This window comes from Thalia democratica, chromosome 6 (genome assembly GCF_965202585.1).
Source record: "Thalia democratica chromosome 6, ktThaDemo2.hap1.1, whole genome shotgun sequence".
In the NCBI taxonomy this organism is placed as follows: Eukaryota; Metazoa; Chordata; class Thaliacea; order Salpida; family Salpidae; genus Thalia; species Thalia democratica.
In genome coordinates this window covers 26,877,847-26,899,347 of record NC_139170.1, presented here as the reverse complement: position 1 = coordinate 26,899,347, position 21,501 = coordinate 26,877,847, and the positions used below count along the sequence as shown (strand labels likewise).

The window sequence follows — 21,501 nt, the reverse complement described above, 5'->3', positions numbered from 1 at the left end:
TTTATATAAAATCATAAAGGTATTTATTTAATTAGATTTATGTACCTTAGTTTAAGAAACAATTTTGATAACAAAATGATTATTTTTTGCCCTATAATGGCTGTATGTTTTTTGCTTAAAGTAAATTATTTAAACTAATTTTTACTATTCTATTATTATCTTAAAAAATAAAATTAGTAATTGTAACAAAAAAAATATAATTCAATATTCAATGACATAAATGGTATTGTTAATTTCACTATTGGGTCAGTTTATATAATCATTAATAAGCTTTAGGAAACCAACTAGATCAGCATCAAAAAATATATATTAACAATCTTTTTATAAGGCTCTTTAATATGTATACATATAGGCTGACTTAAATCTTTTAAAATTACTTAAACTTAAAAAGGCTAAGGACAGTTTTAATATATTTTTAATTAGTCTAAGTTCGATGTAAAACTTTCAAATATAAAAAACTTAAAAAAAGTTCTTCTACTTAAATGAAATATTTTCACCACCATTCACTAATGTAATATGTTTTTATAATCCTGTTAAACACAGATTATCTAGCTATTTAGACTCGTTTTTCTTTTAGCGTTTAACTTTACTTATTTTAGCATTTTTTGCTATTTATTATTTTCACGGTGAGCTTTATTTTGTATTTTAAGCTTGTTAGTAATTTAGATATTCTTTGACCAAGAAGAAGTTAATTTACTAAAATTTGATAAAAGTCAGCTATTTTATCGGATAAAAGCTGAAATTATATCATTGCCCACTGAAGTTTTGTTAAAGAGTGTAAAATTCTAAAAGTTCAAGAGACATAGTTAAAAAAAAATTGAATTATCATCGATATATTTAAAAAAAAAATTATCCTAAAATTTTGTACATTTTCTATTGTTTAAAAGTAAAAGTTTAAGTCGACTATAAAAAAAAAGTTTTTTTAATAAATACGTTGTTTATTTAAATATTTTTCTCTCTAAATGAAAGTATAGTGTTTTTATTTTTCTGAAAACTATTACTTTAAAGAAACAGTAGAAGAGATGATAAAGATTGGAAACGTTTTTATATACACTTTTGATGATTATACAAAGCACACTAAAACTACAACCTGTACAAAAATTTAGTCAAAAAAAGGATACTACAACTAAATACTCTTAGTATAAAACAACCTAACTAAAATTAGCATTTAATTTCACTTGATTTGTATAAGCGAAAAAAGTTAAATAAATAAAACTATAAACATAGTCTATAAAAAACAAAACTGTGTTTAACCAAAAATAGTTGAATAAAAAAGCTATAAACATATTCTTTAAAAAACAAAACTTAGAATTTTAAGCATTTGTTTTATTATATAGTTATATTACAAATTACGTACTTTACACTTTATTTATTAAAAAAAATTGTCACTTACTAATATACTTTCTTGTGAAAAGGTTTGTACTTATAAGTTTAATTGTACAATTTTAAACGTAAACTTTATTTGAATGAAAAAGTAGAACACGTACTATAGCAAATAATCAAAACTAAATGACCATACTTAAACTAGTAATGATTAACTGTTGAGAAAAACTTGTTAGTTAAATCTGTAAAAAAAAGTACCTATTAGTTTAATCGTAACTTTCTTAAAAAACAAATTTTAAAAACTTACTAACTCTACATAACAATTTATTGTTTTATTGTATAAAATTAAGTAAATATTTAAATTAATAATCAAAAACATTGTGTTTTTTAAACCTTTTTAAATTTCTAACAGCCATCTAATGTGGAAAAAAGTGTTTTATATGTCTTTGATATTGGTATTTACAATACTTTCGTTTTTATACCTTAGTTAGAATAAATAGTTCTTAGATAATACAATGTAAATATAAATATTTTTTAATATTTGAGTGATAATCAGTTTGTTATTACCATTAATCCTAAAAACGTATTGGATGCAATTATAATTCTAATAAATGCTATCCGAAAACTTGTAGATACCTTGAAAAAAAGTATATGCTAAAGTGAATAACAGCAATATTAAGTGAACTAACGGTTTTAGTTTTAATTTATTTTTACAAAGTTTTAGATACAGTTAAACTCTTTTTCTCCATAAAAAAGATTATTTTCTACAAAAATGAAAAAGGCTTTGACATAGTCTTTTAAAAGCAAGAACTTTTTTCGTCACCGTATTTTAAAATAGAGCTGAAAAGCGTTTAACCAAACTTTAATAGTGTTAATACTAATAAATATTAAGTTTTTTAAATACTGAAGTTTTTTTGTTTTTAAAGAAAAAATTATTTAACACTTATTAAAACAATACTTTTAATTTTTATTTAAAATAAAAAAAAATATTGAGAAAAAGATCTTTTATTTTGACAACGATATTAAATCTGCTATCAATTTTAGAGAAAAATCGATATATGCTTTAAAATTCTTGTTTTCTTTTTTGTTTACTACTTAAACAATTTAGAAACGATAATCTATATATATTTCATTAATTTTTTTAGTGTTTATTTATAGTTCATCAGTAATTAAGTATTCCGTTAACAAATAAGTTACAACAATAATTGTTGTGTGAAGTTTTAGCAAGACAACATTTCTGAGGACTTTTTATGAAAATACTTAGTTACATATTGAATATTAAGTACAAAAAAAAAAGCAATGTTATAAAAATATTTTTTAAATAAAATCAATTTCTTCAAGAATTTTTTTTTCTATCAGATACTAAATAGTCAATTTTATTTATTTTACATATATTTACGAAAAACGGCAAACATACGCGATTTCACTGTTTGTCGAAGAAAAAAAAACTTGTATGTGTTGTTTGTTTGGTTATCACTGAAGTGACAAGTTCACATTTATGCCAAGTAATTATAAATGCTATATATGTGCACTAAGCTTTCAAGTTAGAGTTTAAGAACATTACGGCTAAACAAAAGCTACGCACTGCTGGCTTCATTTATTTGAAACAAAAGGCAGAAAATTTTCCGCAGTTGTTGGGTATTAATTAAACTGAAGAGAAAAACAATGTTAATCAATAACTTATTTATCGGCAGAAAATATTTTAAATAGCTGTTTGTGTATGGAAACAAACTTAATGAACTTATGTGATAAAAAAAATCGGTTTGAAAATTAAACTTTAATGTTCGTTAACCACTAAGCTTTAAACATTATTTTCAAGTAATAAATTTATGTATATTACTGTGTTTACAAAATAAAAATAACATATTATACAATATAACGTCATCTAGTTTGAATTTACTTTTCTTCTTTTTTGTATTCATTCGTACCTTTTTCTTTTCTTCTATTTTCAACCTCAAACAAAACTTATCGTCTCATTCACAACAAGTAAGGCTACTTATAAAAAGGTTGCGTCTTACAAAAGAGCATTAGTGTTCTGTTTAAGCGAAGTGTGAGTTTTAGCAACCCATAGAAAACAATCTAAAAATTTTAAGCTGAGAAATGTTTATGAGTTTTGTTTTGTTACACTTTGATTAATTATACATTTTTATGATTTACTATCATATTGAATAAAATACTTTTAAAAACTGTTTTTATACTTAAGGTAATGGCGTTTAAAGATTTCTGACTTCTGTTACAAAATCTAGAAAAATTAGTTCAAAACTAAAGTAATTAGAAAAGTAAGTACTTTTTTATACAGTTTGTAATATTTGCATTAAACAACCCAGCTAATTCACTAGACATTAACAACAAAAACTAAACGATGAATTATATAAAAAGTATATTGTTGCTTTTACTGCTTAACAAACTTTGTTTGGTCGACGTGCAACCAATGTTTAAAAATGACGAGTTTCTCAACAAAGTCGGAGAATTTGACCAGTTGAACGCGGACGAAAAGACGAGGAGCCAAATCGAAGCTCGCTTGCTGAAGCTGCTCGGCTTGAAAAGAGTGCCGACCCCGGCGCAAGACGCTCGCGCACCCGCCATTATGCAGCAGTTTTACCGAGCTCACACGGGCAAACATTTGCCAACGCGAGGCAGCGTGCTCGATGTGAAAGAGCTCACACACGACAATAATGGTTTTTCATTGCCTTCCTACGATATTGCCAGTGTTTCAAACACAGTGAGAAGCTTGTTGCATATAGGTAAGCTGACTTTATGTATGTAATTCATGCTCTGCTTTAAGTTTTTTTAATGTTAGAATCGTTTAATGTAGGTAATTAATTATTCGTTTAAACACTTTAAGTCTTATCTTAAATGAATTTAAACATAAGTTGTAGGAGCAAAAATAAACTTTTAATTTTTCATACAAAACAAAGCTAAATATAAAATCAAAAACTTTTAATTTATGATAAAACTATAAGTTGTTTACTTTATGATGCTTAAAGTATCAATAATGTAAAGGGTAATTCTTAAGCTTAAACACTAACAATAAATTTCACCTTGGTATTTTATTGGTTTAGTAAAAGTTTTGTCTTTGTTTACTTTTTAGCTACTCTAAACATTTTTCTGCTTAATGTTTTCATGATCATTTTCTACTTTATATGAAAAAGAATACGTATAAAATTCATCATTTTTTTTTCTTTTTTCTTGAAAAAACATGTTTTAGAAACAATTTGTTTATAACTAAGTTATTTTGTTGCTACCAATGCTTTTATTTGTTAGTTTTTTTGTTAGTTTTAGTCATTAAATATTTTTTTAGTTTTCATATGTTTATAAATACTTGAGTATAGCCTACGTTTGGAATAAATAAAGATTAAGTTTTATTTAAGACGCTACGCATAGTCTTCATATACTTGAGAAACAATGATAATTAGATAATAAAGTTTTGTGTATAAATAAAAAACAAACAAATTTTTGCCATCTACATCTGTTTTAAAATGGCTACACATGCTTTCTTTTTATAAACTAATTTCATAACAACAGCAGTTATCATAAAAAAAATGTATTTATAAAGGTATTAATATGCCATATGTGTTTGTAAAATATATTTGAAAAACATTTGCACGTAATTTGAATTTACACAAGTTAAAATAAACATTTGAAAAACTGTTAGACTTTTTTGCTAAACAGAGTCGAGTGAGCAGGACAGTGATCCAGTTGAAGAATATGAAGTGAAACTCAAGTTCGACATTTCTTCGCTTCCCACAGACGAACTTCATCGTGCATCGCATCTTCATATTCACCGCAAGCTCTTGCCGATCACCGAAAACATGCAGTCTTTGCTCAACCACGAAATCAAGGTGTATGAGGTTCTGCGGGAGTCGACTGCAACTAGTGCAAAAGAGTTGAAGCTAATTGATACGAGAAAAATACAGTCCTTAAGAGACACGAAATGGGAAATTTTCAATGTTAGCAAATTAGTTGAAGAGTGGAAACATAAAGTAAAGCCGAATCATGGCTTTATTGTTAAGGTAGTGGCTCTAAATAACAATCATACTATTTCATTAGACTCTTTAAAATCTCATATAAGACTCCGTCGATCAGTTATAAGAGAAGAAGTAAAGCAAACCGATTGGCTCCACCAAAGACCTTTACTTCTCGTTTACTCAGATGATGGAAGAAAAACAAACCTTGTTAGAAAAAGTAAAGTAAAAAGAAGTCTAGATAAAGGTGACAAGAAAAGCAAGTATTTTGCAAGTAAGGATGGGTTTAACAGTACTCATTCGTATGAAAACTTAACACCTGTGTCACGCCGAAAGTACAAGCGGGAAGCAGTCACACGCAAAAAGGGAAGGAAGCGACGCCGTCAAAGAAGCTGTCGACGAAATAGTCTAGTCGTCAACTTTGAAAGGGTCGGCTGGAGCAATTGGATCGTGGCTCCTCACGGTTACGAGGCGTTTTATTGCCAAGGAACATGCAATTTCCCACTGTCCAGGTTCATGAATGCCACGAACCATGCAGTTGTACAGACTCTGGTTAATGACGTTGATAAGAGCGCTGCACCGAAAACGTGTTGCGTTCCGACCAAGTTGGGGGAACTTTCAATGCTGTATTTGGACCGCACTGACCAAGTTGTGCTAAAGACTTATCCTGAAATGATCGCGGAAGAGTGTGGCTGCCGGTAACTTTTATAAAAAGGCAATCTTTATGTAAGACTAGTTAAGACTTTTCGATACGCGCATTTTAAAGATATATATAAAAGATTTTAGTATAAAAAAGTATATATGATCTTGATACTCGATAAAAGAGTGTAATTAGTATTTTGATTTTGGTAGAATGTTAACAAAAGGTGATGATTTTAGAGATGAATTTTAGATTTTTGCTTTTTATACTAATTTATTGAAACGACTGCCGAAGTTTTGTGATTAATTTTGCTATTATTTATACTTAGCCTCATGCTGGCATGAACTAGTGTTGTACCCGATGCTTACACTTTACCTCCTAAAAATGTGTATGACATTTATTGTTACATGTTTTCAGTATTTTTAACTTTACAAAATTTTAAAGTCACACTTTTTGCTTAAGAAAGTTTGGTTGTATACAGTTTAACGTTATTGTTTACTGACACAAAGTTTAAATTTCTAGAGGTGAAAAAATACAAAATCTATATAAATATTTTTTATCATCAATTTATAGCTTAGATCGAGCTATTAACCTTTTGTTATAAAGGAAACAAAGAAGTCTAAATACACAGCCAAACATTTTTTATTACAAATATTAATTTTGCTACACCTACTCACGTTTACTATAAATGTTTCAACTAAAACCAAAGTTAATTTACTTTGTATTTATATTTTCTTGCCTTAAAATATCCTTTATATAAGTTTTTTAAAGGTATTTAAAAATTACCAAAAATACAATAACCTGCGTCGATTTTTTAATTTTAGTTTCTTTTTTGATTTTCTTTCTTTAAATTAGTTAAATATAACAAGAACAAAACTCTGATGCTGCAAAAAAAAATTCTGTTAAGTTTTTGTTAAGCTTTAGCTGAACCTATTTTTCTTCATTTTATTTTTTTTGTTTTATGATTTCTTATTTTTCTTAACTCAAATATTTGCATTTTAAATAAACATATTAAAATATTTGAAATGTTCTAATTTTCATATAAAAAGTAATACACAACAATATTTTCTGTTTCAAATATAAAATGTACGATATATGTTTTATCTTTTTTTAGATACAACTTTAACGTAACTTTAATATTTAAAAATTATGTAAGTTTTATTAAATTATGACCTCACTAAGGTACTTAAGTTTTTATCCTGAAAGTTATTAATGAATAATAACATTAAAAAAAAAATATATATAAACAATAAGCTTGAGTCAAAAAGCGAGATCATTAAACTAGATGTTGAAAAGAACTTTGAGATAAACATTTAAAAGTATTTAGTTAAATCATTTTGAACGAAATTAGTCTAAAAATAGCCAAAACTTTTATAAAAACTTTAAACATATACTTTAAATTATAATACGATAATTGCCTTATCTGTTACTCTTTTTCAATGGTAAAAACGGTGTAGTCAGTTCAAAAAAAATAAACTCAACTCTGTTTCCCTTGTGAGTTTTACTCCGCAAATAAACTTTGTTTTATTCGCTGATATAGTGTACTATTAATCACTTTTATTTTAATTAAAAAAAAGGTATAACTAGTTAAGATAATTACGAAGATTATTTTTTTTTAGTACAAAATAATTTGCTTGTCCATATTTATAACTGTTCTGTAGTTCTTTTTAACCTAAAAAATATACTTATCGCGAGTTTTAATTAATAAACCGTACTTCTTTTAAATTTATTTAAAGTCAACGATAAATTTATCTGATATGAATTTTTTTATAAGTATATACTTTATCTTATGTAATTTAAAATTTTACGTTTTTAAAAGTTAGTATAACTTGTATTATATAGACTAAACAAAAAAATAGCTAAAAAAAATTCAAAATTACTTGATGAAAACAAATTTATGTACAATACTCTGAAAAAACTTCACATAAGAAATGAATAAATAAAAATTCTATCTAATAAAGTAATCTTAATTTACAAGTTAGCAAATATGTTCTACAAACAAATTCACTCTGCATATGTTATAATTTACCTAATAAGTAATAACTTTAAACATCTGCTAATAATTTAAAATATGTTTTGTTATTTAAGTATTAAATTAGTTGGTAGAAGTTAATTAATTATTTATTTAAAACATTAATTTTGAATATTTTTTTCTAAATATATATAAAATAACGATTTAAGTTTTGAATAAAAAGCTAGTTTTAGTGTTGTTTTTTTATATAATATTTGATCAAAATAAATGTTATTATAAATTATAATAACAAGTTATACAGTGTCCTTTCTTTATTACACTAACACATGTTTCTGTGTGTTAACGGATTAACACACTTCAATGGAGCTCTGTAAAAAAAATACTGTAAGGAAAGAATAGAAGCTAAAGTAGGTATATACATGGTATAAAGTAGGTATGTACCGGTGAGCTGTTATTATAAATATACATTTTTATAAAAAATTTTAGTTTCATGCACAACTCCTATTTTATGTTTATCAATTCTTTGAGCTGTTAAATTCTATTAAGTTAGTTTGTTATGTATTCTAAACTAAAATTTAACTACAACGCAACAGTTTTATAAAGGCAGATGTTTTTTTTATATTAATGTATTTTAAGATAAAAATACACTTAATGGTTTAGATTACTCTAACTTTTTACAAACTAAAAAATGTGAGTGCTATCTTTAAAAATAGTATGAATATAAAATTACAATAGAAGAAACACTTTTCAATTTAAAATTGTTTTTAAGATGACATTATATTTTGTTATTTTATGGCCTAAATTAAATTTAAACGACGAAGTTGTTCTAATATAAGCAGAGTTTACAAAACAATTTTTCATGTAAAACAAAATGTAAAAAATATTTTTTACCCAATTTTTTGTTATTGAAGTTGTTCAAACACAGAGTTTATGAGTTAAATTATAAATTAAATGTTTAATTTAAAAGGAAGTATTTTTAAACGAAAATTAAAGTTTACATTTAACACTTATTTTGAATAAATAGTTTTAAAATCTAATTAAAAAATTTATGAAATTGTTTATTAAATATAATTATTAGACAACTACTTGAAATTTTTTTTTAGTTTACATGTAACTTACATTTTGCTTTAAATTTCCATAATAAGAACAACATTTTATTGTAAAACTAATAATACTTTTACAGGTTTAACAATATTAATGTTTTAGAAGCAATATAGTATAAAAATGGTCATATCATATTTAAACTAAAACACTAATAAACTTAGTTAAGTCTCTTTATAGACTAAAATGTAGTAATTTGTAAGAAACTAAGCTATTTCATTTATGTCACTTTTGTAATTAGATTTTAAAAAAATACGTTTTTTACTTAAACATTGCTACAATTTCTATATTTGTTTTATTGTTTTATTATTTTGAATTGAAACATAAAGATCAATTTCAAACGCTTTAAACTGGTTGCCTATTTGTTTAGCCTAGAGTTTGAGTTTAGGTGTCATGGTATTAATGATTTTAGTTGTTTAGCCGACGGTGTAAATCAGGGGTATTTTTGTCTGTTCATCACCTTTTAAACCTATTCTTCGATTTGGGTAACAAAAAATTATCTTTTTTGATTTAATTTAATAAAAAAAACTGTAACAATAACAAAAGGCAGCGAGTAAAGCTTGTTTATGTTGTTTCAACAATATTATATCGGAAATAATTATATAAAATTAGATATGACTTTAATGTTTTTTGGTAATTGATAAAATCTTTAATCGATAAAAGGCAACAGGTTGAATACATTTGGTAAAAAGCAATTGATAAGTCAATAATTTTTGTTTTTTGTTAATTGTACGCAGTGAATAGCTGCAGAATTCATTTATGTAAATACATAAGGTTTTGCATAAACAAACTCAACTTAATTTATATATTTTTAGTTTCTTCAAACTTTATGTACACACAAAAAAAAATGAAATATATATTTCTTTGTATACAAACACAATACACTTAAAATAAAATTGACTCGACTGAGATAATTGTTTTTAATTTATTATTTAGCTACACTTTATAACTCGATTTATTACTGCTTCTATCTTTGGTATATTTAAGTATTTTTATATCCGTAACAGTTTGTTTATTAAGAAAATGAAATTTTAATTTAAATGCAACTAGTCAAGTAAATAAAGCAAGCAAATCATACAGTTACATCTGGGGGATTCTCAAACATTTTCGAGTCGGCCAACAAAAAACGAAGTTTGATACAACAAACTAAAATGGAGATTACTATTTTTGGCACTTGTTTAAGGCGCTTTGTAGCGATTCCAACGCAGTATCGAGTACCAACCCGAAAATGCGTTTTGAAGCGACGAAAAGGCGATAGAGGGGAAATCGACTGTCGGTGCCGCACAGAGCTCACACACATACACAAAACAAAATGCAATGTGGCGAAACGGGCAGTGATTGACAGAAATCAAAGAGCGTGGGCGCGTATGACTTTTGTTTTTTAAAGATGGATTTTCAAAGGTGCGTTATCCCGCAGCTAGATTAAATCGACTCATTGTTCGCTCACCTTCTTTGATATTATTTATTATTGTGAACGTTAATTTTTGTGTTGTTTACATGCATAAAGTTATAATACGTATCCGTTTTAATCTTTTAATAACAAACTTACCTGTGTAGTTTGTCTTTAAGTATAAGCAAATTTTAAGGTAACCTTTTTTAAAATTAGGACTGGATTTCAACTTTATATTGAAAAAAGGTTAATAAGTAAATTGGTACGCTAAAGCAAAGCTTTCAAACAAGTATTTCTGAAATTTTTAACAGTTAAGTCCTTGATTTTTTCATAATCATATAACCATTACAGAGTTCAAGTTGTATAAGTTTGAAATATTGTTTTTTTAAATAGCTGTATAACTAAAATTTCCATATATAAAGTTTTTCCTAATAATTTTATTCTCTTTATTAATATAAAACTTTTTGCTATGTATTAAGTCGTAACCTTATAAATATTTTGATTTTTTTTAATGGATTAGTATTCACATGTTATTGAAACAATTTAAGACTTTGTTAAAAGTTTATTCAACCTAAACAAATATAATATCATTGTTTGATATGTGGAAATTTTGCAAAAGTATAAAAACTAATACGATTTGAGCTTTAAAAAAAATCGAGTACGATGCATGAAGTAGCTGCATGGACCACCTATGATGACATTAAATATGACAAATCCAAAAAAGTCAATTGTTTCTTGTTTAACCCTTCATTGACTTTGAATTGGAGTCAATTGAACCTAACTCTTCTGGTATACACAAAATCATATTTAAGCGCAGTGCAAAATAGTTTGAATAAGTTAGAGTCTTAAAGTTTGCTTTACTGTTTAAATCACAAAAAAATAGATAATTGTTAAACAGTAAATAAATTACTTGCTGTTTTGCTCCTGACTTTTATTTCAAGTATACTTTTGTTATTTTAAAATTTTCATCAATGATTAAAGCTTATTATACAGTTATGATACTAGTAACGCTAATTCAAACCTACAGAAACTTTTTGACTATTTATAAAAAAAACTTAGCCTAGCTTCAGTGTTTTTTAGTTTTGGTTTTTGAACCAGCATGAATGTTCTCTGAGTGAACATATACAGTCATGGTTTAAATCAAAACAAAATAGTCTAAATATAATGATAGTTATTCAAAATATGTACTGAAACTATCCTTTTGTTTTTTTGAAATATACAAATTTAATTGATAATTAGTTTTACGATTAATATTAATGCAATATAACGGTTATTTTTTTAAACTTACGTATAAGAAATTAATTAAGTAAATGTACGACTTTTTTTTCAAACATTAAATTCAAAACGTTTTATTTTATTTTTTTTTATAATTATTGTAATTATTTGTTGAAAGCTTTTTAATATATATTTTTTTCTCATAAAGACCTATAAAAACCATTTTAAACAATTTTTTTTCTAAATAAAACAATGTTGTAAAATATCTACCGTGTATAATAAAATTGTTATACCAAATCCAGACTTCTAATTTATAAAACAATATGGATTTTCTATAGAGTTGACAAAAAAATTCAAAGTGACTATATAGCGTGACCTCAACTTTATCAATCCTTTATAAAATTTATTTAAATTTTTTTTATCGGATGTTTAAAAATGTATTAATTTTTTATAATTGTCTAAGTAAGTAATTTTTAAAATATGAGTGATTAAATCAGTTTAATGTTTTATTTAATTAGAGTTCCAAAAAAAATACACGACTACTTAAACAGCTAACATTATGAATTGACAAGTGTGATAAATTGTTTTTGTATAAGACATCTAACTACCGTAACAATACCATTATCATAAACTTTAAGCAATAGTAAAAGAGCTAATTTCTCTATTGTTACTTTTTTTAAAGCAGAAACAAAACTGACCAAACTATCGCTTTATACAATAAGTTGTCATGTCTTAATTTGTATTAATAAAGGAAACGTTATAAATACGCAAATCGTTTTAGAAATAAATTGAACATGTTTAAACTCATATCGAAAATCGCTTTTCAGGTGAAGTTACAAGTTTCTTTGTTACTATAAACTTATTTAAAAGTGCCAACGAAAATAGGAACGAACACAATATTCTTTTTTCTTTTTAATTGATCTCTATCTTCCTTTAGTAAATTTTATGAAATACTTTTCTTAAAATTAGATAAATTTTAATGTTAGTACAAATAAATTAAATAGTAAAAAAAGCAGCTTCGTTTTTTCATGAACATTTTTGTAACATTATTGTTGTTTTAAAGTTGTTAAAAACTAAGATTTGATACGGTCTTTCGTTCTTTAATATTGTAATTTTGTATTTAAGGTAAATTCAAGTGAAGTTTGAAATAATACTTATTTTATTTTTCCAGTAAACGTTAAATTAATTAGTAAGTAAAATACTTATATTTAAGTGAAGTTTTCACAATACTCATAGTGAAAGTTTTTGGGAAAAGTTTTCACTTAAAACTGTATAAAACTAAAGTTCAACGTAGAAGAAAATCGTTTTTATTTTATAAAATAAGATTTAGTCATTGTATCAAATTAATATTTTATTTAGTTTGTAAAAATAACAGCAAAATAATAAAATAATTAAACGAACATTTTGAAGTAAAACTTTTTCCACATTACAATTTATACAGTACAATTAAGATTCGTAACAATAACAGGTTTTGTATAAGGATGTTGAATGTATTAAGATGTTTAAAGTAATTTTAAAGCGCAAAAAAAGCATTCTTTTCCTAGCCAACAAGTTTAAGCTTAGAAGTCCGCTCTCACAAAACGTACAAAAGCTGTTAAGGCAACAAAAGTTGGTTATTTCTAAAGTAATTTGTCTGTTGTCAATCAATGTTCAATCTTATTTTTTGCTCTAGAAAAGATTACAGTATAAAACATCATGGACGAACTTCAACGATTGTTAAAGTTTATCAAAATGTTGCAACGTTGTGTAAATTTGTTTTACTGTGCGTTTGTTAATATTTTCTTAATTCAAAATCTTGCTAAATAATTTAAGGAATTTTAATAAGGTCGAACGGAAAAGCGTTAAAACTTTGATCCGATATCTGTGAATGACGTAACACTAATTGGAGATTTTTTCTGTGACGATGAAAAAATTGGCTTCTAAGATTCCAATAAGTCTTATTTGATTGCTTTTAACTACAACAAAAATTTTGATTTGTTTTGACATTTTTAAAGGAAATTAACTCATTTATTTTTATTTTTAACGCATAAGTAAAAAAGTATTTTTTTATAAATACATACGCAAGTATTTTAAATCAAAGAAATGTTCTGTAAGTTGCTAACTGTATATTTTTTAAGTTAAAAGTAAACTATTGCAGCACTGCTAAAAAAATTATTTACTACTCATATTTTAAAAATAACTTTTGTTTTTTCAATTATTTTTTTTTTAGTTTCAACACCTATTTAAATGCCTAATCTTTTAATACAAAGATTTTTAGAATAATTGTTTTTATCAATGTAAAAGTAAAGCTAGTTTTAAAAAACGAAAGAATAAAATTGCCTAGTCTTTGATGGGAAGTGTCATTTAATCAAAACAATTTATTTGTGGTTTTGTAGAGAAGTTTCAAACTTATTGTAACTAATACAGCTACATATCCTTGAGTTGTTTAACTTGTATCAATGTAATTAAAGTATTAAATTGCTTGAAATCAAACTTTTTGTTTAGAAACTTTTTATTTTTGTTTTATAAAACTCTTTTCAATTAACGCTAATTACATTATTTTAAATGTGGTAAAAAACACGTTTAATATACTATAATCAAAATTTAAAACAGTTAAAGTTTACGCGTTTTTACTAAAATATTGAACACTTTAAGCAAATTGAACAGCTTTTACAATTTGAAAATATATGCAAAATTCAAAGGAGTATATTTTAAAATTAAAGTTAGTAGTAAATTCTACAGTGTTTTTAAGCTTTGTTTAGACTAAAAAACAAAAGCATCCAAAATGTACTGCTAATTTATTAAATTATTTGAGAAAAAATTTTTAGTATGCTTGCTTAGTTTTATACTTGTTTTAATTCTGTTTTGAGATATTACACTAATCTTAATTGAAATTTTTAGATATTGTTAAACAAATAAAACTACTATCTTTCAGATATTGTTTGCTTTTCACATAAGCTAGTTTTCCTTCATGAAATTTATACTGCAGAAGTTTAACACTTCTTTAAAATTGTAAACTAAATAAGGAAATCGTAAAAAGCATAAGATCAGAAAGCACTAGAGTGTGAGAAAATATTTCAAATGTTCGTCCATTCTTATTAAATCAAAAGTGAACTGACAAATAAATATTTGTTAAAATCTTTTATCTCCAGATTTTTAGACGTATAATAATAAAAAATTGTACGATTTTTACATTTGAATTGACGAAAATTATGTAAATAATTTGTATACCCAACTTTAAACTTTAGAAACACCTTTTTGTTTTGAAAATAAAGTTTAAAGCAGACTTTCGTCATAAAATACAATCATAGTTTATTCTTAAATAGAGAAGAATAAATTTTGTACAGTTTGTTTACATTTTAATTAAGATATCTACATAAGAATTAAAAAATATTAAGCTTTTTTTGTAATAATCATGTGCACCAAATTTACAAACAAATTAAGCATAAAGGGAAACATAAATAAACTTTTAAACATTTACTCTAAATATTCATTGTTTGCATTAAAACTTATGTTTTTTTTTCTGATAAGTACCGTTGAAAAACGAATAGTTTTATAAAATACGTTAGGTATCATAACTATTTTTAAAAACTTTAAATTAAATAACAATGAGGTTTTTGTGTTTACTAATGAGAAGTCTAAACATTCTTACTGTTTACTTAAACAAAAAGCTGAGACCTTGAAGTTTGATTGTTAACATTTTTAACAGCTGGAAACTTTCCAAAATTCAAAGTAAACAATTTTAAGCAAGATGCCTTGTATATTCTTTTCATTAGTTAAAAAAGTTAACAATAAACGAGTGGTTTTTTTTTAAACTTTTATACTAGGTTAATGTATTGACCAAGCTATATAATTACACGAAAAATATAATTTTAAGTAATCATCATAAATTTAAAATAGTCTTCAAAATTTAAACTTTAAAAGAGTATTATATTTATAAAATAATGTTTTAATCGTCATTAAGTTTATAAAATAACTATAGGCTTGAAAAAATATATTTATATAAATTTTAAACAAACTTAAATGTCGCTTTATTTCTTTTATATTTTTGTACCAAAGTATTGAATTATTACAAATTTTGTAAAAGATTGTTTTAAAGCTTTTGAAATATATTTATGTTATATTTCAAACCTAAACTAAAAACAAACTAAAAAGTAACGATACTGAATTAACTTTTTTAAAGTACAACTATTTATAAACTAAAAACTGCGTGAATAAAAGCTTTGTTACTAAAGAAACACAACTTTTTATCGAAAATTTTTAGCAAAGCTTTAAACAAACCGCTTTACTTTTTTATATTTTGAACGGTTGTTTAATAGATTGAATATTTAAAATAGTAAAACAAAAGCGTTTTTTAATTAAAAAAATATATTCTTAGGCTTGAATTAAAGTACACAAAATAAAAAAGGTCTTTTGAAATTTTTCAATTCATTTTTTTTTTCTTTGTTATATTTTTAAGCTAATATATTATTACTATTTATAGTTTAAGCTTTATTTCTAAAAGGTTTTGTCTAAACACCAAGTCCTTTGATCAAAATTTTTGTGCGTTTATTTTCGCCGTGTTTAATAAAATTTTAATTTTATACACCATAAAAGTAAAGTAATTAAAAAGTTTAAATTATAGTAAGTATCAAAAGTATGATTTCAAAAGAGTATATTGTTTCACAATTTAGACTTATTAACTTTAATAGACAACAAGTATAATACTACAATCCTTGACAAGACGTTAAAAGGTATCCATGGTGTGCGACTCGATAACCAAAAGGTTCTTTGTGCACCAGGTCCTAGAACCAAATATTTTGAACACCTTTTTTTTGTCGTTCAATAAACTATAAAGTATATAGAATTGTAATTTTTTAGTATCCTTTTTTAAGGTAAAAACTTGTTGTCATATATTATTGAACTTCACTAAATCACCTCGAGTATATCTACCTGATGAGTCATAAGAGGACAGAACCAGCTCGAAAAATATTACGTAGACTTTTATTGGTAGTCGTGTTAAATTGTTTTTACAAAAATGTTAATCAAGATCATGAACAAAGCAGCATCATGTATAAGTTTGTGTCTTTGTGATTTTTTTTTTAGAAGAAAGTTTTAAAGACTTAATTAAAAATTATTATTACATAACAAAATCGATAAGAAAATGGATAGCCAAAGGATCTAAGCCCAACAAAGGTTCCTCTGCAATTGAAGAACATTTAGTAAACAATCTTGAATGCTTTAAACATTACGATGACAAAGAATTTAGTTAAATAAATAATTCTTTAACAGTGTTTTTTTTCTACTTTAAACTCTCAGTACTTAACTTACTTGCTCAGATTTTGTTGATCAATTTAGTTGATAAAGATAGCAATTGAAAAAACTAATCGAAAATATTTTGACATAGTTATAAATGCTTGTAAATAGTATTTGCTTATATCATTTTATAAATTTTGTACCAAAATTTAACTATATAAATTATACGTAATGTAATCGTAATTGTTTAAATTTAAATGTAAGTTGATAGTTTTAAGTTATAAGCAATGAATAATTTTTGTTATGACAGTTTCTTACAACAACTTGTATATTGATTGAAAATGAAAATAATTAAAAAACTAGAAAATTTAATTTAATTTAGATTTACTTGTTTTATGTTTTATTCTACTTAATAATGTTTAATATGATTTTATTAGTTTTAATAAATAATTTCTTTAAGTCACACGGTTCTTTTAGTGTTTTGTAAAAAAATAACTAATTATCTGTTATCGATAATTGAATTATTTATTAGCTTTTAAAATTTTTACTTGTGTTTATTGAAAAATCATATAAATTTATAAAACAAAAAAAAAACGAAAAAACTTGTAAAACAAAATCAATAATAGTTACTCATAAAAATAGTTATTGAACAAAGATTTCAAATATCTTTTTTTAAATTAAGTGCTTTAAAATCATCTAACAAATATAAAACGTTTAATTGTTTGCTGTTTTTATTCACGGGATTACAGATTTAGTTTCAAATTATAGTGATGAAGTAATATTTTTTTCAAAATATGCATGTGCAATACAGTATAAGACATGTTATTTTGCTGGGTATAGAAGACTTATAAAAGTTATTTTATCTTCTTAATTTTAAAAGCTTCTTCTGTTAGATAGTATTTACTAAAAATTTCAATTTAGTTAATATAGTAGGTTTTGTAAGATAGTACAAGTAGTTATCTAGTGCACAGAGTTTTCTTTTTAGTGTCCGAAATGGCAACAAATTTAAACTCTGGAGTACAATGTAGCCTTAACAGTACTTAGTTGTTTTATAACCATTTTTGAAAATTTATACTGTAAAGCAAAAAAGGTTGGAAAAATTTAAATTTAGTATTCTTTTAAAACTTAACTGTACAAATATAAAAAACATTAAAAATCAGTGAAACTACTTTTCTTCATATATTTTTATGCTTTGCAACTTTACTTGGTTTAAAAACTGTATAAGAAGTCAACTTTGTAACTTTTAAAACTTATACACTATCAGGTTTGAAGAACTATCATGTTGAAAATTTAGTATATTAGTTTTAAAGTAAGGGGAAAATTAGTTTCCAAAAAGATTGTCCTGATAAACTAAGTTTTCAAATAAGTCGTTAACAACACACTACACTATGAAGTAGATATCAGCAAAAAAAAAAGAAAGGGAAAGAAATTACTATAAAAAATTCTTTGAAGGTCAGAGGACCTTAAAAAACTTTGCGTGTAGCTGTAGTTTTAAAAAGTGTAGTAAAAAATAAGTAGTAACCTTTAAAAACAAAATTTTAAATTTAACTTCTCGATTAAACTAAAAATAAAAAAACATTTAACATAAAAAGACTTTAACTTTTTGTTTAGCATATAACATATACTTTCTTTAATGCTGCTTTAGTGAGTAGTAGTAAGTATGTTTAAAAAAAGGTATATTTCAACAATAAAACCAAAATCCGTAAGACTTAAGGAGACCTTTTTAGATATAGAAACATGAAATGCTTAAAGTTAATAAAAGAAATGGAGTAGTAATTTTGAATACCGAAAACTCTAATAACATAGAGATCTTGATATAAGAAAGCATATATAAAGTTAAAACACTGAAATTTATTAAAATTTTAATAAATATCTAAAAGCACCATGATACAACAAAAAAAGAGTAGTTACAGACTGTTAAATAAGCATATTGAAAGAAAAGTCAATGAAAACAACTATTATAAGTTAGTTTTAAAGGCAGCTCAGCTCAGCAAAGTAAATTTAAGGATTTAAATAAAACCATAAAGAATTTTGCCCCCTTTAAGACCTGGGTTATAAATAACTATAAGAATATTAATAAATAGTTATATACAACTTTATAGAAAGTTTGTAAATGGCTTGAAAATGAGCTAAAGCCATATTTATAAAGAAGTTAGACTATAAACTTAATCTTAAAGTTTTTGACAAATTAACACTAACTCACCTTCAAATGCCAATAAGTGTGCTCCATTTGACATTAAAAGGTTGTATACTACTGTAATTATAAAAAAAAATACAAAGGTTTTAAAATCGTTTACACTCATAATATAAGTCAGTGGTTCCCAACCTGTTTGATGCCCCGCACCTCTAAAAAGTTTTAATTTGATCTCGCAGCCCTTGCAGTAAATGCAATGATTTATTTGAGAGTAATATGAAAGAAAACAATGAAGATTTGTACATCATTTTTTTGATAGATTTCTATATTAATAAAAATTAAATATATGTAAATTAAAAAAATAACAAACTGCAGTCAAACTAGTTTTTTTTCTAAGGTACAAAACATAAGAACTCACTCTCCCCTCTGCATCGCAAAAATTAAAGTGTTTTTAAATTATTTGAATTGCTTGTTAGCTTTAAAAACCAATAGTAGTGCTTTGTTTAGTAAAATAAATTTCGGCTTACAGTCAACCAAGTTAAAGAAAAATCTCCTTATTTATGAAACAAAATACACAAGCTATTTCGCTCCCCTTGGGATGCTGCTTCGCACCACCAAGGGGTGCGAGAACCCCTGATTCGGAAACCCTGATCTAAGTTTTATATTTTTAATAGTAAAGCAAATAACATTGTCTACAAAAACTTATTAGGAACATGTATGCAAAGTTTTTTTGTTTTTAATGGGATAGTTTATCAAGATTTCAACAGTTTATGGAAGAGTTCCTCTCGAACACCACCGATGAAAAACTGGTTTGTCTATTATTTAAAGAAAGATTTGCTAGAAAAACAGCAAGAACCAAGAAGCTATTGCAGCTTTGTAGACAATATTTTTTTTTACTTTTAAAAACAATACATTATAATTAAAACAGTTCATTAAACAATTAAGTAACTGAACAAAGATATGACATTTACAATACACCATAATGAAAAAATAAAAGTATAGATCAAATTGAAGTTTTTTATAAAAAATGCGAACCTAGTGAACTTAAAAGAAAATAAAAAACACTTTTTGCAAAAACTACAATTTTACTAAACAAAAAGTCGCAAAAGTATACATAACAGGCCGTATTTGACCATTTTATATTATAAAGTTCTTTTTTTTTAATTACAGAGTAAACTAAAATATTTAGTGAATTGAACGGGTTTTTATATCAAGTTAAACACATTATAAGTTGAAACAGGGGTCAAAAGGCATTTGGTAGTCACGGGCCAATTAAAAAACAAAAATCTTTGAAGGTTGTAGTTGTAGTTTTGGTTACAACGTCACCCTTTATTTTCAAACCTCCCATAAATTGTACCTCAGTCCTCTTTTTTTTCTCTTAATTTTTGATCATAGAATGTCTAGTTACAGTTTAAGAAGATTGCTTGCTCGCGGGTCGCATTAAGCCGCAGTTTTACCTTTTGCGGGCCTTGTCCATTTAAAATAAAAACATGCTAGCAAGCCGCAGTTTGCCGATCAATGGGTTAATTTGATAACTAATATATAACTAATAATTGAAATGTTTTAATCACATTATTTCAATTAAAAGTATAGTTTTATGTACATAGAGATAGTTTTAGTTTCTATTAAAATTCTGAAAGCATCTATAGTTGTTTTGAAATAATTAAGTTGTGTAGTTATTATGATAATAAATTATTTGTTGATGCTTTATTTATTCAGAAAAATAAATTTCTAATAAATAAATGTATATATTAGTCCTGATTAAGAATTGACCGTAAATTTCACTGTATTTTAATAACTAATTTGTTTCAATAATTGTTTACGTTATTTTTAGTTTCATAACTCTGTTGCTTATTTATATTATTTTGGTTTATGTGCCTCTTACTTTATTAGTTGTTTATATTTTGTGGAAAAAATTAGCCAAAGATTTTAGAGTTTGCTCAATTGTTTAAAAACTTATAAAAATACTTTTACATAAAAAAATATCATTAAACTATTTCAATAAATTTTAAGAATATTTTAAACTAAAAAGATAAATTTTATTAATCTAATATATACTTATTTCAAAAAACAAAACTTAAAAAAAAAATTAAAACACTTTAAGAAAAAACTACTATTCAAAACTTGATACCATTTTGAAAATATCTTAGTTAGCAAAAAAAAAATTATATTTATTACCGATTTTGTCAATGTCTAATTAACCATTAATCAAGTTATAAAGTTGTACTTATTGATATATAAAAAAATAACAAATAAAAAAAAAAGAAAACAAACTTAGATAGCTATTATTTATTTAATTATCTAATTTTATGAATAAGAATTACACTTTTTTTATTTATATAGGTCCTATACTGATAAACTGCATAGTTTTACGACTACAAACTGATTAAAACTAACTTAAAAAGGTTACAAAAGTACTATTAAATTTCTAATATTTAACTTATTATTTTATTGTTTAAACTAAAAACTTTTCGTAATTACCAACCTATATAAAAAAACTATTTTGTGTTAAAGAACTTACTTTTGTTTTTGAAAACAAAATAAATT

The 21,501-nt window shown here is 24.7% G+C and overlaps 1 protein-coding gene across 1 annotated transcript; it reads left to right on the top strand.

Moving 5' to 3' along the window:
• The first annotated feature begins 3,665 nt into the window (after nt 1-3,665).
• Nucleotides 3,666-6,791, top strand: LOC145839549 (bone morphogenetic protein 2-like). Its single transcript, XM_082947148.1, has 2 exons — nt 3,666-4,067; nt 4,996-6,791. The coding sequence occupies exons 1-2, from the start codon at nt 3,686-3,688 to the stop codon at nt 5,988-5,990; spliced, it is 1,377 nt and encodes a 458-aa protein (XP_082803274.1). The 5' UTR covers nt 3,666-3,685; the 3' UTR covers nt 5,991-6,791.
• The last annotated feature ends 14,710 nt before the right edge of the window (nt 6,792-21,501 follow it).